Raw genomic sequence first — 15,425 nt, forward strand, 5'->3', positions numbered from 1 at the left:
TTTTATTTTTAAATCTTCCCGGAATTTTTTTAAAATATCCCTATAATGGACTAGCAGCGACAAAATGGCGGCTCTTTAGCGGCCGTCCGTAGAACTATTATCCAAAGGCGAGAACATATAAAGTATAGATGGAGTAACAACGAAATTTTCGGTGCTTGTAGGCCCTCTATTGGCATTCTGTCAAAGCAAACTTCGTCGACATCACGAAACCACTAAAAATTTCACCGATTGTCAGACGGGCTGTGTCTGTGACAGTCGGTGAGAGTGAAAAGTCAGCACTGAAGTAACGAAAGAGATACAACTCCTCCAGTATTGTTATCATTATAAAGTCGTTATCTCGTGCCTCGTACGCGAGTAGGTGGATATTTCTCGTGCATTGTCACACAAGAGAGTGGTAAATTCGTTGTTATAGTCGTCAGATAGTTATTAGTGAATAATGGCAGATACAACAGTGGACGCAACAAGACGTTTGAATGTCAAGAAACAGACGTTGGATGATGCATACGCTGCACCAGCGAATTTTCTCGAGATCGACGTGATCAATCCGATCACTCATGGGGTCGGCAAAAAACGATACACCGACTACGAGGTTCGCATGAGGGTAAGTCGGTGCATTAGAGTAAATCGGTGGGGAATCGGTGGTGTCTCGTGATGCAGTTGGAGGCGAGACTCTTTGGGAGATAAAAGTTTGGTTAATTCGCACACGTCATTTTAACATTGTCCGGTGATTATGGTTCAATGCCTGACGATTGAAGGCATGAATCATTACATCTACCCCCCTTTTACCCCACCCCTGGACGAATTTATTTTTTTTAGAATGAGAATTTGCATTGACACTTCGGAATTCTAGTCGTCGCCAGGCCACAGGTGGTGAAAATGCTTCGGGAGAGAATTTGTCAATGTTTCTGGGATTTTTTTTCATTTTCTTAGATGAAATAGATTTTTTAGGAACTCCAGGACGAGTAGAAACAATGCTCCAAGGTATAAATAAATATAACAAGAGAAAGAAACTAATGGTTTATCATATGTCAAACATAAATTTTTCATATCTAGTGGCTGTCAACTGTCATGTATTCGAGTAGTCCTAGTTCTACGCTAAATGGAATTATTTTCCTCAGCTTTTTTTATCATGTTGTTCTTAATTTAATTATCTACTAATTACAAATGGTTGGGTCCACAGTATAACCCGTTCTGGATTATAAAAAATAATTATCTAGGATTAAGTAATGGGGAAAAATACTCGGTGCTTTGTGTTCATTTCCAGAAACACAATTCGACAAATGAAAGTATTTATTTATTTTCCCAGAAGAGAATCTCGGCCCCCTCGGATTATTCGTGATGCACACAAAGCTCATAGTCTACCTGTCCTTGAACAATATTCCTACGGCTTCAGGGAATAACTAGTTTTGTAATTGTTTCAGACTAATCTGCCGGTGTTCAAGGTGAAGGAGTCGAGTGTCAGGAGAAGGTACAGCGACTTCGAGTGGCTGAGGAACGAACTGGAACGCGACAGTAAGGTATAATCACGTTCAATCGTCCTTCAGGGGAAACAACCTCATTGTCCACGTCATTTTACACAACTCCATTTTCTTCTACAATTAATGTTCTCTGATTTTAATCTGCTTTATTGACTCGACAATGCAATTATCGAGTCGATGAAGTGGTTTATATATAAAAACTAATAATTGTTGGAGGGCTGTTTGTATTGACAGATCGTGGTGCCTCCTCTACCCAGCAAAGCTTGGAAACGACAGATGCCTTTCAGAGGTGACGATGGGATTTTCGAGGATGACTTCATCGAGGACCGGAGAAAGGGACTGGAGATATTTGTTAACAAGTGAGTGTTGTACAACAAATAGCAATACAATGGTGTACATTCATAATTTAATTGTAGAATTGCTGGACACCCCCTGGCCCAGAACGAGCGATGTTTACACATGTTCCTGCAGGAGCCCATGATAGACAAGAACTATGTCCCCGGTAAAATAAGAAATACGTAGACTCACTCTGCCACTCGTAAAATTAATTCTTACCCCGTGGTTTTTCAAAGAGCAGTCTTTCAGAGTCATAAATCGCCTTCATTAATCCCCAAATATTCACGAAAACCGGAGATTTATCGATGTTATCGCAGTGTATTTATTTCTCTCAAACCGATAAGAGGATGAAAAAAAAAATAGAATCAACATTCTCGGTTGTAGACAGGAGGAGCGATTGAAATGACTCGGGTGCTACTCGAATTTAAAAAAATCTGAGGATCTGTGGAACTTTCGGCTCGTCGGTAAAAAAAAATTTCAATCTATAAGCTAAATAAAAAATAAATTGACAGGATTCTGGTGGTGATGATGATAAAGAAATAACCATGACAGATTTTTTGATATTTACCATATACATCAGGCGGGTGCAAATGATTTTTAATTACTAGCTGTATTTATATTATGAATATATTGTCTTCAACATTGTGACTTGTTGATATCCACTCTGCACCAGCAGTTGAAGATAATTTTTAATTATTAATTTGCAATGAGAGCAGAACAGAAGAAGAACATAATGTTACAGTATGAAATCACGTAGAATTAAGAATAATATTGTAATATTATTATTATATCCATGATATATTATATAATAATTATATTAATAATATTATATTATCTTGTTGAACGATTGAGATGAAACTATTTGTGCAGGATGTGATGAACACAGAGAAAAAAAAAAGATTGTTGCCAAATATTCATTTTCTTGAGAGAAATATTTATGAAAAAATAAATAAATATGTTTCTGAAGACAATGAGTATTGAGAAAAAATATTTTTTTTTCTCCGTGAGGATGCAATTTTTATCACTTCTGAGCCATCGCAATTTCTTGATTTGAAATAAGTCAGTTTAACATTCAGTAAGTTTTTCAATGCTCACATCATTTTATTTTTCAATTATTTTTTTTCATTAATTAGGAGAAAACAGCGAGGCAGGGAGTACCGGCATCGTTAATGAGAGATAATGGAAGTTGTGGGGGAGATGGTGGTACTCTCTACCCCCCCGTACCCGAAATACGAACGAATAAAATCCCATTGTGATCGGAGTATTTAAATAATGATATACGTATAATTTAAATGATAATGCAAGTTAATGTGGATAAGGAATTTACAAAAAATTCTTATCGTAATTTGTACATTGTACGTAATTGAGTGGATCTGTCAAGCACCTTTATCCGGCAACTACACCGTATTATATCACAATTGTGGTGTTTATACCTGTTTGTTGCACTCAATTATGATTTTTTGAAACAGAATTAACATTGGAAAAATTATGAATAAAATCATTAATTTTCAAGGATTTTTCATTTTATTGTTATTATTCCTTGAGTGACTAATAGTCACTCATTTTCTATCGATCTGCCCCCGCACAATTGTGAAACAAGAGTCTTAAAATAAATTTCTCGCACTCAATTCACTTCTCACTTTTCACGGAGAGAAATTTTCCGGAAAAATTTGCAGTACGAGTACTGGAAAGATTACAATCTCTCTGTTTCGGAAAAAATTACGTCTTCCTCACTGAACTTGCGAGTGAAAGGCGTGAAAATGGAATTTTTCTGGAAAAATTCTCTCCGCATTTTCTCCAGAGAATTCAACATGTTTATCCAACAAACAAATGACAATAGGTAGAATAAAAATTCAACAAATTTTGGCGTATAAACTATAAAAAAAAATCAAGCAAACTAATCCGAAAGTGAAGATGAAAAAAATTCTATGTACATCTCTTCGAGAATTGAGTTTGAATTACTGGCTGACTTTGGTACACATAAAAAACAAATTGATAATAAATCTGGTGCAAAACCGCAATAGAAAGTTCTACATAACATTATTCTCATAACGGCAATCGAATGCCATACTCGAAGATGAAAAAATAAAAGTTTAGAAGACAATTTAACTCGGCAGAAAAAAAAATTGAATAAAAATTTATAAAATAATGAAATTCCTAAATTCTCTGAGTAAAACTATCACAAAATCGTACATCTACCATCCTTGAAACTAAATTTATTGCTAATATTTATAATGACCTGTTACATGGGTATTATCACTTAATTATGTACATCTTCTCTTTCCATTGACATTCCCCCTCTCTCGCCAACAATGTGAAACTAAAATTAGGCCATCGGTTGTGGCATAACGTACATAAGACAGATAAGATTGGCAAAATAATCTTCAATAATTACGTGAAATTTACAGTGCTATAAAATATTCCTCGATTTCAATTTTCTCAATTTCTTACTGTCACCGTAACAATAATAATTCTGGAGGGGAAATACTAGGGCAACTACCCTTTCCACAATAGTATCTTCAGCGTTTAGAATTATTAAATAGTTATTATAATTCTTTATACTTACAATACACGCTCACTGTACATATTTATCATAATGGATTCCTAGCATTTCACGCAGGAGACAAACGCCCTTCGTAAATTAAATCAATACTCGTAAATGCTGACAGCGCATTAAACAAAATGTTTATAAAATAATCTTCTCGATTCGTCGGCAAGCCAGCATTACGAACTGAAATAAAAATAATTATGTCTCCCAAGTGAGGACTCTCAGTGAATAGAAATCAAAAAATAGATGAATGAATAATTGAAGTGCGATTAAACCTGAATAGATTATTTCTTTCATCTTATTTGGACGTTTGTAGCAGTCATAGCATTACGTGTTTCCTGCCTTTTATACGATTTACTAGGTTACAAATCTTCAGTGCTGGCCCAAGCTTCAGACCCATGTATTTCATCATCATGTCGGAGTTAAGAAGAAGAAGGGCTTTTCCATCAATTTCCTGAGAATTTTGTATCATAATTATTTAAAGAAAATTCATGCAATTACATTTTTCCGTTATTTCTATCATCCTAAAGACTCGGATGTTCCCACCTAGAGGACAAATTCTCGAACTAGAAAACCTCAAATATATAATAAAAACTCACATGCTTCCGGAACAGATCTGCATGAACGCCTAACGCTGGATCCGTGATGGCAATGTAATGAATTACCTCTTCAATAGTCCATTCAGCAGGTTCTGTGGACGTTATCCTACTGGAAGCAGCTTCAGGCTGCGTCGTCGACGTAGCAGGTTCAAGTTCTAAAACAATCTCCGCAATTAAAACCCCAGAAAAAAAGGACATAAAAAATAATTCCCTCCCAAGAACCCCCAAATCATCGGAAAAACCCACCAGGCACTGACTTCCTCGGCTGTTTGGCGGCGCTTGGGGCAGCGACCATGCTGTCCACGGTGCTTGCTGCAGATCCCTGGCTCTTCTGCTCCTGATTCATTATCGCCTGAGAATTCTCCGCTGACCAGCGTCTCTTCTCAGCCCCAGAACTCCCGTCCTCTCTGTCCAACGCTATATTTTGAACACTGGGACACTTGTCGCAGCTCTCCTGCCTCTTGTAGACCATCCTCTCGCAAGCACAAAGATCTTCCAGCTGTCGCCTGATGTAAACGTAAAAGTCCTCTTCCTCAAGAAAAACGGGTACTCGCACCGATGTGAGTTTATTCTCTAGCGTGAGACTTATCCACTCGCCTTCTCCACGTTTCAAGAGGCTCAACATCTGCCTGGGGCTCATGGCGGCCATTAAAAACGCCTGGAACACTTCCCTGATAACACTGGAGATGGATCCTGGACCGAAGTGCGAGGGGAGGGCTTTAACCTTCTTAGGATCGAAATAAGGGCCACACGAGCAGTTGTGATTTACGTAAACTGTGACATTATCGAGTGCTCGTGGCTTGTTATTAGCCGTACTTGTATCAGGCTCAGTAGCAGGCTGAGGTGGTGCACTAGATCCTGCCGGACTAACAAGAGCAACGGCTGGTTCTCCACCAGCTCCACTGCCCGACACAGCCATGACTGGTAAAACATTACTCGTTCTCGACTTGAATCTATTGGGACCAGTGGCTTTCTGTCTGGGTGGTTGAAGAGGATGTCCACTCTTGAAGCACCAACCAGCTGGAAAAATATCTCGGGAGTCGTATCGACACCAGTAATCGAAGGCTCCCCTCCATCCATCGAAAGTTATGTGAATCATGTCATCTCTGACACCTCCAATGGTAGCTGTGCAAATCAGCTGTGGATTCTTCTTGTCAATGGCCTCGAGTTTCTGTCCCACCTCGAATGAATTGGTCCTAGGTGTTTTGGGCTCCCTTTTGAAGACCTTGGCAGGTGCCATCTCAGCGCCATTCAACGTTTTCAGGAGGAACATGGGCCACATGGATGCGTTCATACGAAACCCCAAGGGTGGCTGCAGCATTCCCCCGGATTTTTCGCAGTGTCCAATGGGATGAATCTCGTTGCTGTCGACGAGCCTCCAGAAGTCGTTTTTATTGTCAGAGCCATCCAACCGGAGTCTCAGACGGGGTCCAAGGACACCAACGACAGATGCAATGCATGTTGATGTGAGATTCCTAGGGTCCAGTGCCTCCAGCTTCATTCCCATCTTGAATTCATTGCTGGGAGGAGTTGCGTGCTGCTTGAAACACTCAGCTGGGGCTGCTGTGCTATCAGTCTCCTTCAGGTACAGCTCCCAGTCGAAGGTCTGATAAGTCTCGTATTGAAAGGGACCAGTGGAGGTCGAGGGGGATGCGTTTGGCTGGCTAGTTCCAGTTCCATTGGTTTTGCTATTCGTTGGGAATGACTGGGGCATTATTCCACTGCTGCTCGGGATGCCTGAAGGGGCTGGGGATGCTGCTGGGGAGGGTTGGTCACTCGTACCTGAAATTAAAATCCCGATTGACGCTTCGAAGTGCTGATTTTGTCGTCGGGACGAGAGAAAACTCACTCTTTTTGGTGTCTGTCTGAACCTCCTTCTTTTGGTGTTTATTGAGGCAGAAGGACGAGCAGAAGTCCTTGGTGGGACCGTCCTTCTGCTCCAACTTCACTGGAGAACCTCTGATTATGTTGTCACAGAGGACACATGCACCTCGAACGTAGGCTTTACGAAATTCTGAGAGACAGGTCTCTGAACAGAATTCTTTCCTTCCATGCTGAGTCGGTAGGACGTATTTCAGGGGCTGCTTTGTCTCGTTGCACCAGGTGCACGCATTCTTGGGCTTTGGGGGACGTCCTGGACCTTGAGGAGTTGTTCTCATGAATTTTATTCGTTTAAATGCATACAAAAAAAGCTGAGACACATTGAGATTAACGACTCCTTTGGTCGAGGATATCTAGGTTACGGCAGAGTCGAAATCCTCATTTTTTTTCTCATTTTGAGGTATTTTCTTACCCTTCAATCTGAGATCAGATTTATTCAAATCGCATCGTTGTTTAATGAGATATTGACAGGCAAAGATGACTTCAACTGTCAGGCAGTAACAATTATTTACATTCCAAAGAGAAGACTTTTGTTGCTTATCGTTTATTTAATGGAAATAAATTTCATAACAATGTTAGTATATCATGAAGACAACAAGATATTTTAGATGAATCACTTAATTTTGTTGCAGCACTTAAATGTTAATTGATCTCAAGATATCACTTATTTCAGGTTGAAATAAAGGTTAAGCACAGTACTTACCTCGCATTCTAATCGGCACACTTGACATTATCGGTGAATTTTTCCCAAAACGTCGAGTAATGAACCAATAATCACCCAGACAATTCCAAAATTATCATCCAACGAATAATCGTGAGCAGAAGTGATGGAGTAATCGTCATATTACCGTACTATGTTGATTAAAAAAATATTATCCCTCGAGGATGAAAGGGAAATTTTCGGCGAACTGTGACGCACTAGGATTCCCAATTCCCCCCCATATTTGCACCGAAACACGGCCCCACGGACACTATGCGGACGATTACTGGGTACTGATATAACGAGAGTCTGATTCGGTGTTTTGGACTCCAGGTAAGCGATCGAATAATTTATTCACATTAGCGAACAATTGAATTGATTGCCGAGCTTGCCAAAAAGACAAGACAACTATTTGTTACGCCGCCATATTGGCACTGGCGTCACCCACGTACACCATCATATCGGCGGATGTGGTGTGTGTGGATGTGGAACGGCGAGAGACGACGTGATTCGTCGGGATGAAGTGGGGTTTTTTGAAATTTTTTGGGGGATTCCATTGCCCAAGTTTCCTACTAATTCTGCATTATTTTCTTTAATAAATTAAATTTATACATTATTTATTAAGTTTATTAAAGTTGAAGACATCATTTTATGTCTTTTTTTCGCTATGAAATTCACATGCGACCAAAAAACTACTAAGAAAGGACAAGAACATAAATGAAGTTAGCCACAGACGCCACCGGCTAACTTCACACGTAACACTTTCTCCTCATTGGTCAGCGTGGTGAAAGCGGGAAGTTGAAATAGGGCGTCCAGAGGACGCGTTCGCTCTCGTTGTAAGCAAAGAAAGAATCGCGTTCCTGGTGACTTGTCCCAATGATCAAATATTCTGAAATAAAATTTTCTTTCGTCTCTGAATGCAGAAATCCCAGGATGCAGTCTCCACCTCCCCTCACACCCCAATCGTCCTTCACAGCAATCCCCCGGTGGTGCCCCGACCCACGTGCAAAGGCCATTCAAACCTCCGTCCAAGTCCCGAGACCCAGTCGTCAAGTCTCGTATCACCTCGTCAGTTCCTCGTCATGAAACGACCGCATGGAGTGGTTTATCTGAGTGCGCACAGTGCGCCAATCCCCCTTTTTTAACCTAAAAACTTGGTCAAGTTGGTGGGGTGGGTAGTTGTGTCCAAAGCGAGAAACGAAGAAGGAGTAATGATTCGTCTCGCGGTAATCTCTCGCATCTCCTAGTGGCTAGTCCAATTCTCTCAGTTCAAACCACCTCTCGTCGTCTCTCGCGGTCTCCAGGGCCTCCGATACCCGAGAAAAATAAAGAAAAAGGCGAGTCCATCATCGATGAGCATCACCTCGGGTTAAAAAAAAACGTGCGATCCCGCGTGACGATTGATGTACCACGGAAATTCCCTCTCACTAGAGCAATCGCCGCAGTTCACGATGCGTTGACCCGAGGATTACTTTTTCTCACACATCCGGTGGCTCTTTCTTCTCGGACAGAGATTCAGATTTGACGGAGAAGCTGAGGAGAGACGACCGCAGCTTGATAAATGGCGGGGACGTACAAAAAACAGGAGTTCGGCGTCGGTGGAGAGGAGCAGACACTCCTGAAGGACACCAATGGACCACGAATTGTGACTAAGGGTGAGTCCTCTAGGTTTTTGCCCGCCCTGGGGAGACCTCGTGGTGCTTACTACCAAGAATTTTTGGGTATACTAACCGGGATTCTATATTCACTGCCCCATCAGCCTCGGCTGCATCGTGCTGACTTCCTCTCGCCGCCAAACAAAACCGGAATATCGTTTTCTCTTTTATTTTTTCGTGGAACCGTGGATGGACCAGTGAAGCAACGCTGGCAGCACTCGGTGGACGGACGAACGGTCATTTCCAGTTTATTTTATCGTTTCAACGAGCTCAGTGATTCAATTATTTTGTTAATTTTTGACTTGTTGGGGTTTGAGGTGCTGGCGGGAGGTAGGAAGCTCCATAAATCGTCCCCTGGGGATCATTCCGGAATGAAAACGATCAAGTGCATGAGATTAATCAGAATTCGGGAACTATTTCGTTAAAATCAATGAGCAATATTGTTGGGAATAGTTTATCTAGCTTTCGAACTAACGTTTGCTCTTCTCTGTTTAATTGTCAACAATTGAATTCTAATGAATTTTTACTCCTGATTTTTTCAGACGATAAGAAATGCAAACTTAAAACTTATAGCACTTTTCTGTCACGGAAATGTCTCGGTAAATTTCTGCTTACGTATGTACTTTTCATTCACTAAATGAACAAAAAAGACAATACACGACATTTGTAGTAGAAATGCAATGGAATTTTCACGGCTCAGCCCCCTCTCCCTCACCTTCCAAAGATAAAATCAAAGCTTTTCAAATTCCTTTCGTTAACTCGAATTCATAAACGAAGAAGTGATCGTGGAGTGTTGAAGCCCCGACGTCGGGATTGAATTATTAAATTGATTCGAATTGGTCCATCAATTTTTATTGTCCATTGCCTTTGATTAATCGAGTTGCTGAATTCATTGCTTATTTGATAAAGCGGGTGGAATTATCAAAGAGGCCGTTTGACCGTTGATACGTCACTTTTGAATGACGAGTGGATGGAAAAGATCTGATATTGTTATTGATATAATTTTCGATAGGCTCGGAGCCTGTCAGGCTATCGCCAGGTTGGGAGGGCACTGGACGACCCGACGACGAACTCAATTTCAAGGGTGTCACGATGGATCAGGCTGATCTTGAACTCAATCCACCCAGGGATAGGTATGAGAGACTTATTTAATTGGGGGATAGGGCGAAATATGTGACGATAATTATGTAATTATTGTAATATTATTTACTTGGAGAAAATCATGCATTCAACTGCTTCGATGGGATTTTTTTATTGATCTTTTATTGATTTTATTGATTCGTTAATTGAATTAATTTTACGGCACTCGAAAATGAATAGATTAACTAATTTTTCAACTGCATCATTAAGAGTCTTAAAGAATGGCAAAAGCAATAGGAAAAATTGAATTTCTCCTGTCGGGACACCTGTTCGCCTCTGTACAAAATCCTTGTGAGAATGTTGATAGCTCTTTCGGGCTCACAGATATCTATCGGTCATTTATCTTCAAATGAATGTGATAACACCGAGTTAACGTAATGGATAGCGATATTCACATAATGGATTTTTTGAAGGTGTGTTCGGTAGAAAGAATGCACTCTCCTGAATTACCTGAATTTCTCATTTCCCAATCTTTCAATTGAAAAATCTCTTCAATTTTTCCATTATTCATTCTATAATTTTTACAAAGTAAACTTGAAGTAAAACAGAACTTAACTGCGAGAGAGCCCTCATGCTTTGGTACAATCCAAAAATTTACGAGGAATGAATTTCCTACCAGATACTAATGAGAATTATTTATCAAAGATTAATCTTCAAATGAAAGTGATAAAACGAAATTAATGAATGCCGATTCGGGTGGACTTGTATATCTCGAATTTACGAGAGATAACAAGTTCATGAGATTTTTTTTGTGTTTTTGACTGTTGTCTAAAAAATATGAGAAATTCCAGAAAAGACACTCAACATCGCATTAGAGCGCATGAGTCTACGATAAAGGTTCTTTCAACAATTCCATTAATGATTTATCCATTTGATCCTTCCTCCACTTACTTAATTACATCGTTCCCTGAGGGTCACGGCCGGACGGGCGACCTGACCGATGCAATAAACCGTGATTTACCTATTCGATTTGAGGTGCTAAACTCTGACGATCGCAGATAAACCTAATGAAGCCACTAGAGTCAATGGGAAGTTGTAAACCGGTTCTCCCATAATTAGCATAATGGCGAAATGATTTCGTTAATGATTCGGTCTGGACGGAATAATCGACAGACATTTTTGGAGAATTTTATAACGTCGCCTTCGATCTGTTCCCGGAACCGTCAATTTTCGCGATCAATAAACGATTGACAGAATAAAATGTCCTTCAATTTATTTCAGACTAAACATCGTGTATTTCATAATGCTACTGCACGGTATAGGCGCCCTGATGCCTTGGAACATGTTTATTACAGCCGAGGGGGTAAGTGACTCAGATAACAATTAATTTGATATGCCCGACGGTATGTCAACTAATCAGTGCAACTTGCACGTCATATCCACGTAATCCAATACGTCAACAATGTCTGACGGGGGGGCTTGATGGGCACTTTCAGTACTTCCAGAAGTACAAACTCTCGGAAACTTACACTGGAGATCCAAACATCACCTACTATGGAAATATGTACGTGGGCAGCGTCAGTTTTGCAGCACAAATACCTAATTTATTATTCAATTGGGTCAACGTATTCATTCCTCTCAGGTGAATGGTCTTGCAACGCGGTCAGATTAATGTGCAATTGCCTTAATCGATCCCACGATTTTTATTATTTTTATTTACAGTGGAAGTATGACGACGAGAATCGTATGGGGACTCACTATTCAAGCGGTGATTTTCGTATTTACGGTGGTTATGGCGATGGCTGACACCTCAGGATTTCCTATCGCATTTTTCTGGATGACAATGGTTTCTGTTGTTATCTTAAACAGTAAGTTAACATCGAAGTTCAATTATTTATGAATTTTCTCGCAATGACTCGTCTCATAATGGGCGTTTTATTGCACCTCCCCGACGGCCATTACCTCGTTAAAAGGATGTAAGGAACGTCGCATGATGCATTTGTTTTGACTTTCAGCTTCGAATGGAATTTATCAAAACTCTGTTTTCGGATTGGGAGCGAAATTGCCAGGGAAATACACAGGAGCAATTGTCCTGGGCTCGGTAATGGATGCAATCCTTGATGATTCATTTTTTATAAAAATCAAGTACTAAATGAGAATTAAATTGCAGAATATCAGTGGGACGCTGACAGCGGTCATTAATATTCTCACGCAAGTGATGACACCGAATCTACGCACAGCAGCTATATACTATTTCATCACCGCATTGTTCATCATTCTGGCGTGCTTTGACACGTATTTCGCTCTTCCAATCAACGTGAGTATAATAAATCCTCGAGAGGAATGAAAATAAAAATAGAACAAGTGGAAATTTCCTCGGGTATTGCATGGAATCCAATAATTTAACACTCATTAAATAATATACTAAGAATATATATTTACATATATTGTATACATAAATTGTTTTATACAAAATGTCATAAAATGTTTTTGTAATCAATTATTGCATGATTTTCAATTTGTTTAAATTATTCCAGAGGTTTTATCGCTATCACGAGCTCCTGGCTGAGAAGGAGAACAAGAAAGACTCCGGTCGGAAAGACAGGGCCCCTTATTTAAAGATTATTCGAGAATGTTCAGTGCAGCTATTCAATATATTTTTTGTATTCTTCGTAACACTTACTCTGTTCCCGGCTGTACACTCAGGCATTAAGAAGAGCGATGCAGACTTCATCGTTCCCACTGATCTCTACTCCTCCGTCATGTGTTTCCTGACGTTTAATGTGACTGCCATGATCGGGAGCCTCTTGGCTCCAATCATTAAATTCGTATGTTCAAAAAATTCTAATCAATCACGTTTTCCTCAACAGTGAACCGAATATTAGTTTCTAATAATTTTTATTGTCATTTTAGCCCAACAAGAGGTTTCTCATTATTCCAGTGGTCCTCAGGGCATTATTCATCCCCCTATTTTTATTCTGCAACTACCACGTTGGTGAGAACTTGTCTGTGAGAACTTTACCAGTCCTGATAAATAATGACTGGGCATACCTGGCCATTGCAATTTCCATGGGTCTCAGCAGTGGCTACTTATCATCCCTCGGCATGATGTACTGTCCCACGTAAGTCCTCGATAATCCCCCCCCCCCCTAATGCCTCACGAATGACGAGACAAATAACGCGAATTATTCATCGATATTTTTAAACTTTCAGAGAGGTTGATCCACGTCATGCCTCGGTAGCAGGAATGTTCGCTGCTGCTGCCCTCATAACAGGCATTTTCTTCGGGGTACTGTCTTCCAATTTAATGCCATTCGTCGTTAATAATATCGGATGGTAATGACTATTGGGATAATTAATGTTAACTCGAGATATATTTATAGTACGGTAAGAAATTTTTTTCTCTCGCGTTGAGATTTTTCATAGGAATCATTGAGACTTGACATGGAAGAGAGATAATAGATATCTGTTTTACTATTGAGGATTTATTATTCGGGGGACATGCACACGTGCAGGCACACTCATGGAGGTTTTTTTTTTCTATTTTTGAGAGTGATAAAATGAAGGTCGAACCCAGAAAACCGGAAGAAATGGGAAGAATAGTTTTCTAAATTGAGATTTTGAAACTTTTCCAGATCATTTAAATTCCGATGCGAGTGTTTGTCGACTCCTAGCATTTTATCAATTCTCCAGAGTAAAAAAATTGTTAAGTTGAGAAGTGTGTGTGTGTCTGTGTCGGCTTTGCTCAGTAGTGATCATACGCCATGTTTTTCCTACCAATTATGCCTTTGAATACCGTATTTTTCGAATGGCAGGGGCCCGATGTGACCAACTGCTCGCCATTTTACATGCGGTATGCCCACCCGTTCCAACGTAAGATCGGACCAAACCGCCTTAAATAATTTACAAAAATCAGAGAAAATTAAAAAAAAAAAGTTGAGCATGAGTAATTGAGTGTGAGAGCCGCTTGGACTGAGGCACATTCTCACAGTTGCAAATACAGTGGATATATTTAGTGATTAAGAGTTGATTGATTGACTAATTGATGATAATTGTAATTATTAACTTAAATGACTAGAGCTGTTTTCTTCGAACCACCGATTGTTGTAGTCCCTTCTCACTTGAGGTTGTTCTATTTTATATGTGTTGTTTGTACTTTTCAATGCGCTTGTCGTTTATTTAATTTAGATGTTATGGGCACTCGTGTGCAACGACATTAAATCGATGGATTTAATGAAGTCCCTGAAGTGTATGATTTTTATTTTACGATGTATGAGTTTAACGATTTTTTTAATGAATTTTTGTGTGTTTCCTTCGCACTTTTACTAACAGATCTCTGTTAACTTCATATACGTACAATAACTGGTCGAACTAGCGCGAGAGTCTCACCAAAAAGCTCTGCAATATGTTTTAGACTCCTGATTAGTCTATTTTTTAATTCACGCGACAATCTTGTGGCTAAAAAAATTATTCTCCAATATTTTCACTTCATCTCAATCCTCTGTCTCTCGTAAATATCAGGCCCACATATTTAAACAAAAAATCTGTCGAAACTTCACGAGTTTCTCTTTCTCGCTAGATAAACTAATTAAACATTAAAACCTCTTTAAGCTCGTCTTCGCATTATCCGAATTGCTAGAATGATATGAATCAATAAGTGGACAATCCTTGTAGGAAGCAATACCGACAATAACCAATGAAATCAAGGAATTATACTGAATTGAATAAAATTAAAATTTAAAAAATCGTTGATCCTGAAGTGAATAGAGTAGATGGGATATTTTTGTATTTGATAAAAACATTTGAGGTAACGAGTTCAGTTTTGAGAGGTTAATTTTTCATGCATATCATAAATTACCATCACAATATATCGAAATTTACTGTTAGAAGTCAGTAAATATGTTTTCAATGCCATTGTAATTTTTTAACAATTTAAATTGCGTGTGTGAGGACTTTAATTTTTTTATTACGAATTTGTACATGACTTTTATCAATGAACATCACTGTTAATTGATACCCCTCATTTGTCCAAACGTTGATACGAAAATAAAATTTACAGTAATTACCATTATCGAGTAATGATGCATTGATTAACATACTAAGCAACACGACAGGAATAATCGTATAATTCGGTGAAAGAAAAATCGC

At 39.4% G+C, this 15,425-nt stretch overlaps 3 protein-coding genes across 6 annotated transcripts; 2 read left to right on the forward strand and 1 right to left on the reverse strand.

The window, feature by feature from the left end:
• The first annotated feature begins 225 nt into the window (after positions 1 to 225).
• LOC135170484 (sorting nexin-12) lies at positions 226 to 3,329 on the forward strand. The gene is made up of 4 exons (XM_064136335.1): positions 226 to 601; positions 1,422 to 1,517; positions 1,713 to 1,837; positions 1,895 to 3,329. The coding sequence occupies exons 1-4, from the start codon at positions 437 to 439 to the stop codon at positions 1,998 to 2,000; spliced, it is 492 nt and encodes a 163-aa protein (XP_063992405.1). The 5' UTR covers positions 226 to 436; the 3' UTR covers positions 2,001 to 3,329.
• Positions 2,891 to 7,988, reverse strand: LOC135170427 (polycomb protein Scm). Of its 2 annotated transcripts, XM_064136231.1 has the most exons (6): positions 7,546 to 7,988; positions 7,255 to 7,329; positions 6,811 to 7,101; positions 5,208 to 6,743; positions 4,962 to 5,116; positions 2,891 to 4,816 (listed from the first exon to the last, which is right to left on the reverse strand). In XM_064136231.1, the coding sequence occupies exons 1-6, from the start codon at positions 7,571 to 7,573 to the stop codon at positions 4,682 to 4,684; spliced, it is 2,220 nt and encodes a 739-aa protein (XP_063992301.1). In that variant the 5' UTR covers positions 7,574 to 7,988; the 3' UTR covers positions 2,891 to 4,681. The 2 variants fall into 2 exon arrangements, with proteins under 2 accessions (XP_063992301.1, XP_063992302.1); XM_064136232.1 differs by lacking the exon at positions 7,255 to 7,329 and having other exon boundaries at positions 7,546 to 7,987.
• A 616-nt stretch (positions 7,989 to 8,604) lies between these two features.
• Ent2 (Equilibrative nucleoside transporter 2) lies at positions 8,605 to 15,345 on the forward strand. 3 transcript variants are annotated; one of them, XM_064136261.1, is made up of 11 exons: positions 8,605 to 9,197; positions 9,740 to 9,796; positions 10,210 to 10,330; positions 11,559 to 11,640; positions 11,774 to 11,919; positions 12,000 to 12,145; positions 12,293 to 12,378; positions 12,448 to 12,594; positions 12,815 to 13,105; positions 13,191 to 13,399; positions 13,491 to 15,345. In XM_064136261.1, exons 1-11 carry the CDS (start codon positions 9,104 to 9,106, stop codon positions 13,615 to 13,617), a joined length of 1,506 nt encoding a protein of 501 aa, XP_063992331.1. In that variant the 5' UTR covers positions 8,605 to 9,103; the 3' UTR covers positions 13,618 to 15,345. The 3 variants fall into 3 exon arrangements, with proteins under 3 accessions (XP_063992331.1, XP_063992332.1, XP_063992333.1); XM_064136262.1 differs by lacking the exon at positions 9,740 to 9,796 and having other exon boundaries at positions 8,608 to 9,197; XM_064136263.1 differs by lacking the exons at positions 9,740 to 9,796; positions 10,210 to 10,330 and having other exon boundaries at positions 8,609 to 9,197.
• The last annotated feature ends 80 nt before the right edge of the window (positions 15,346 to 15,425 follow it).

This window comes from Diachasmimorpha longicaudata, chromosome 17 (genome assembly GCF_034640455.1).
Source record: "Diachasmimorpha longicaudata isolate KC_UGA_2023 chromosome 17, iyDiaLong2, whole genome shotgun sequence".
NCBI lineage: Eukaryota > Metazoa > Arthropoda > Insecta > Hymenoptera > Braconidae > Diachasmimorpha > Diachasmimorpha longicaudata.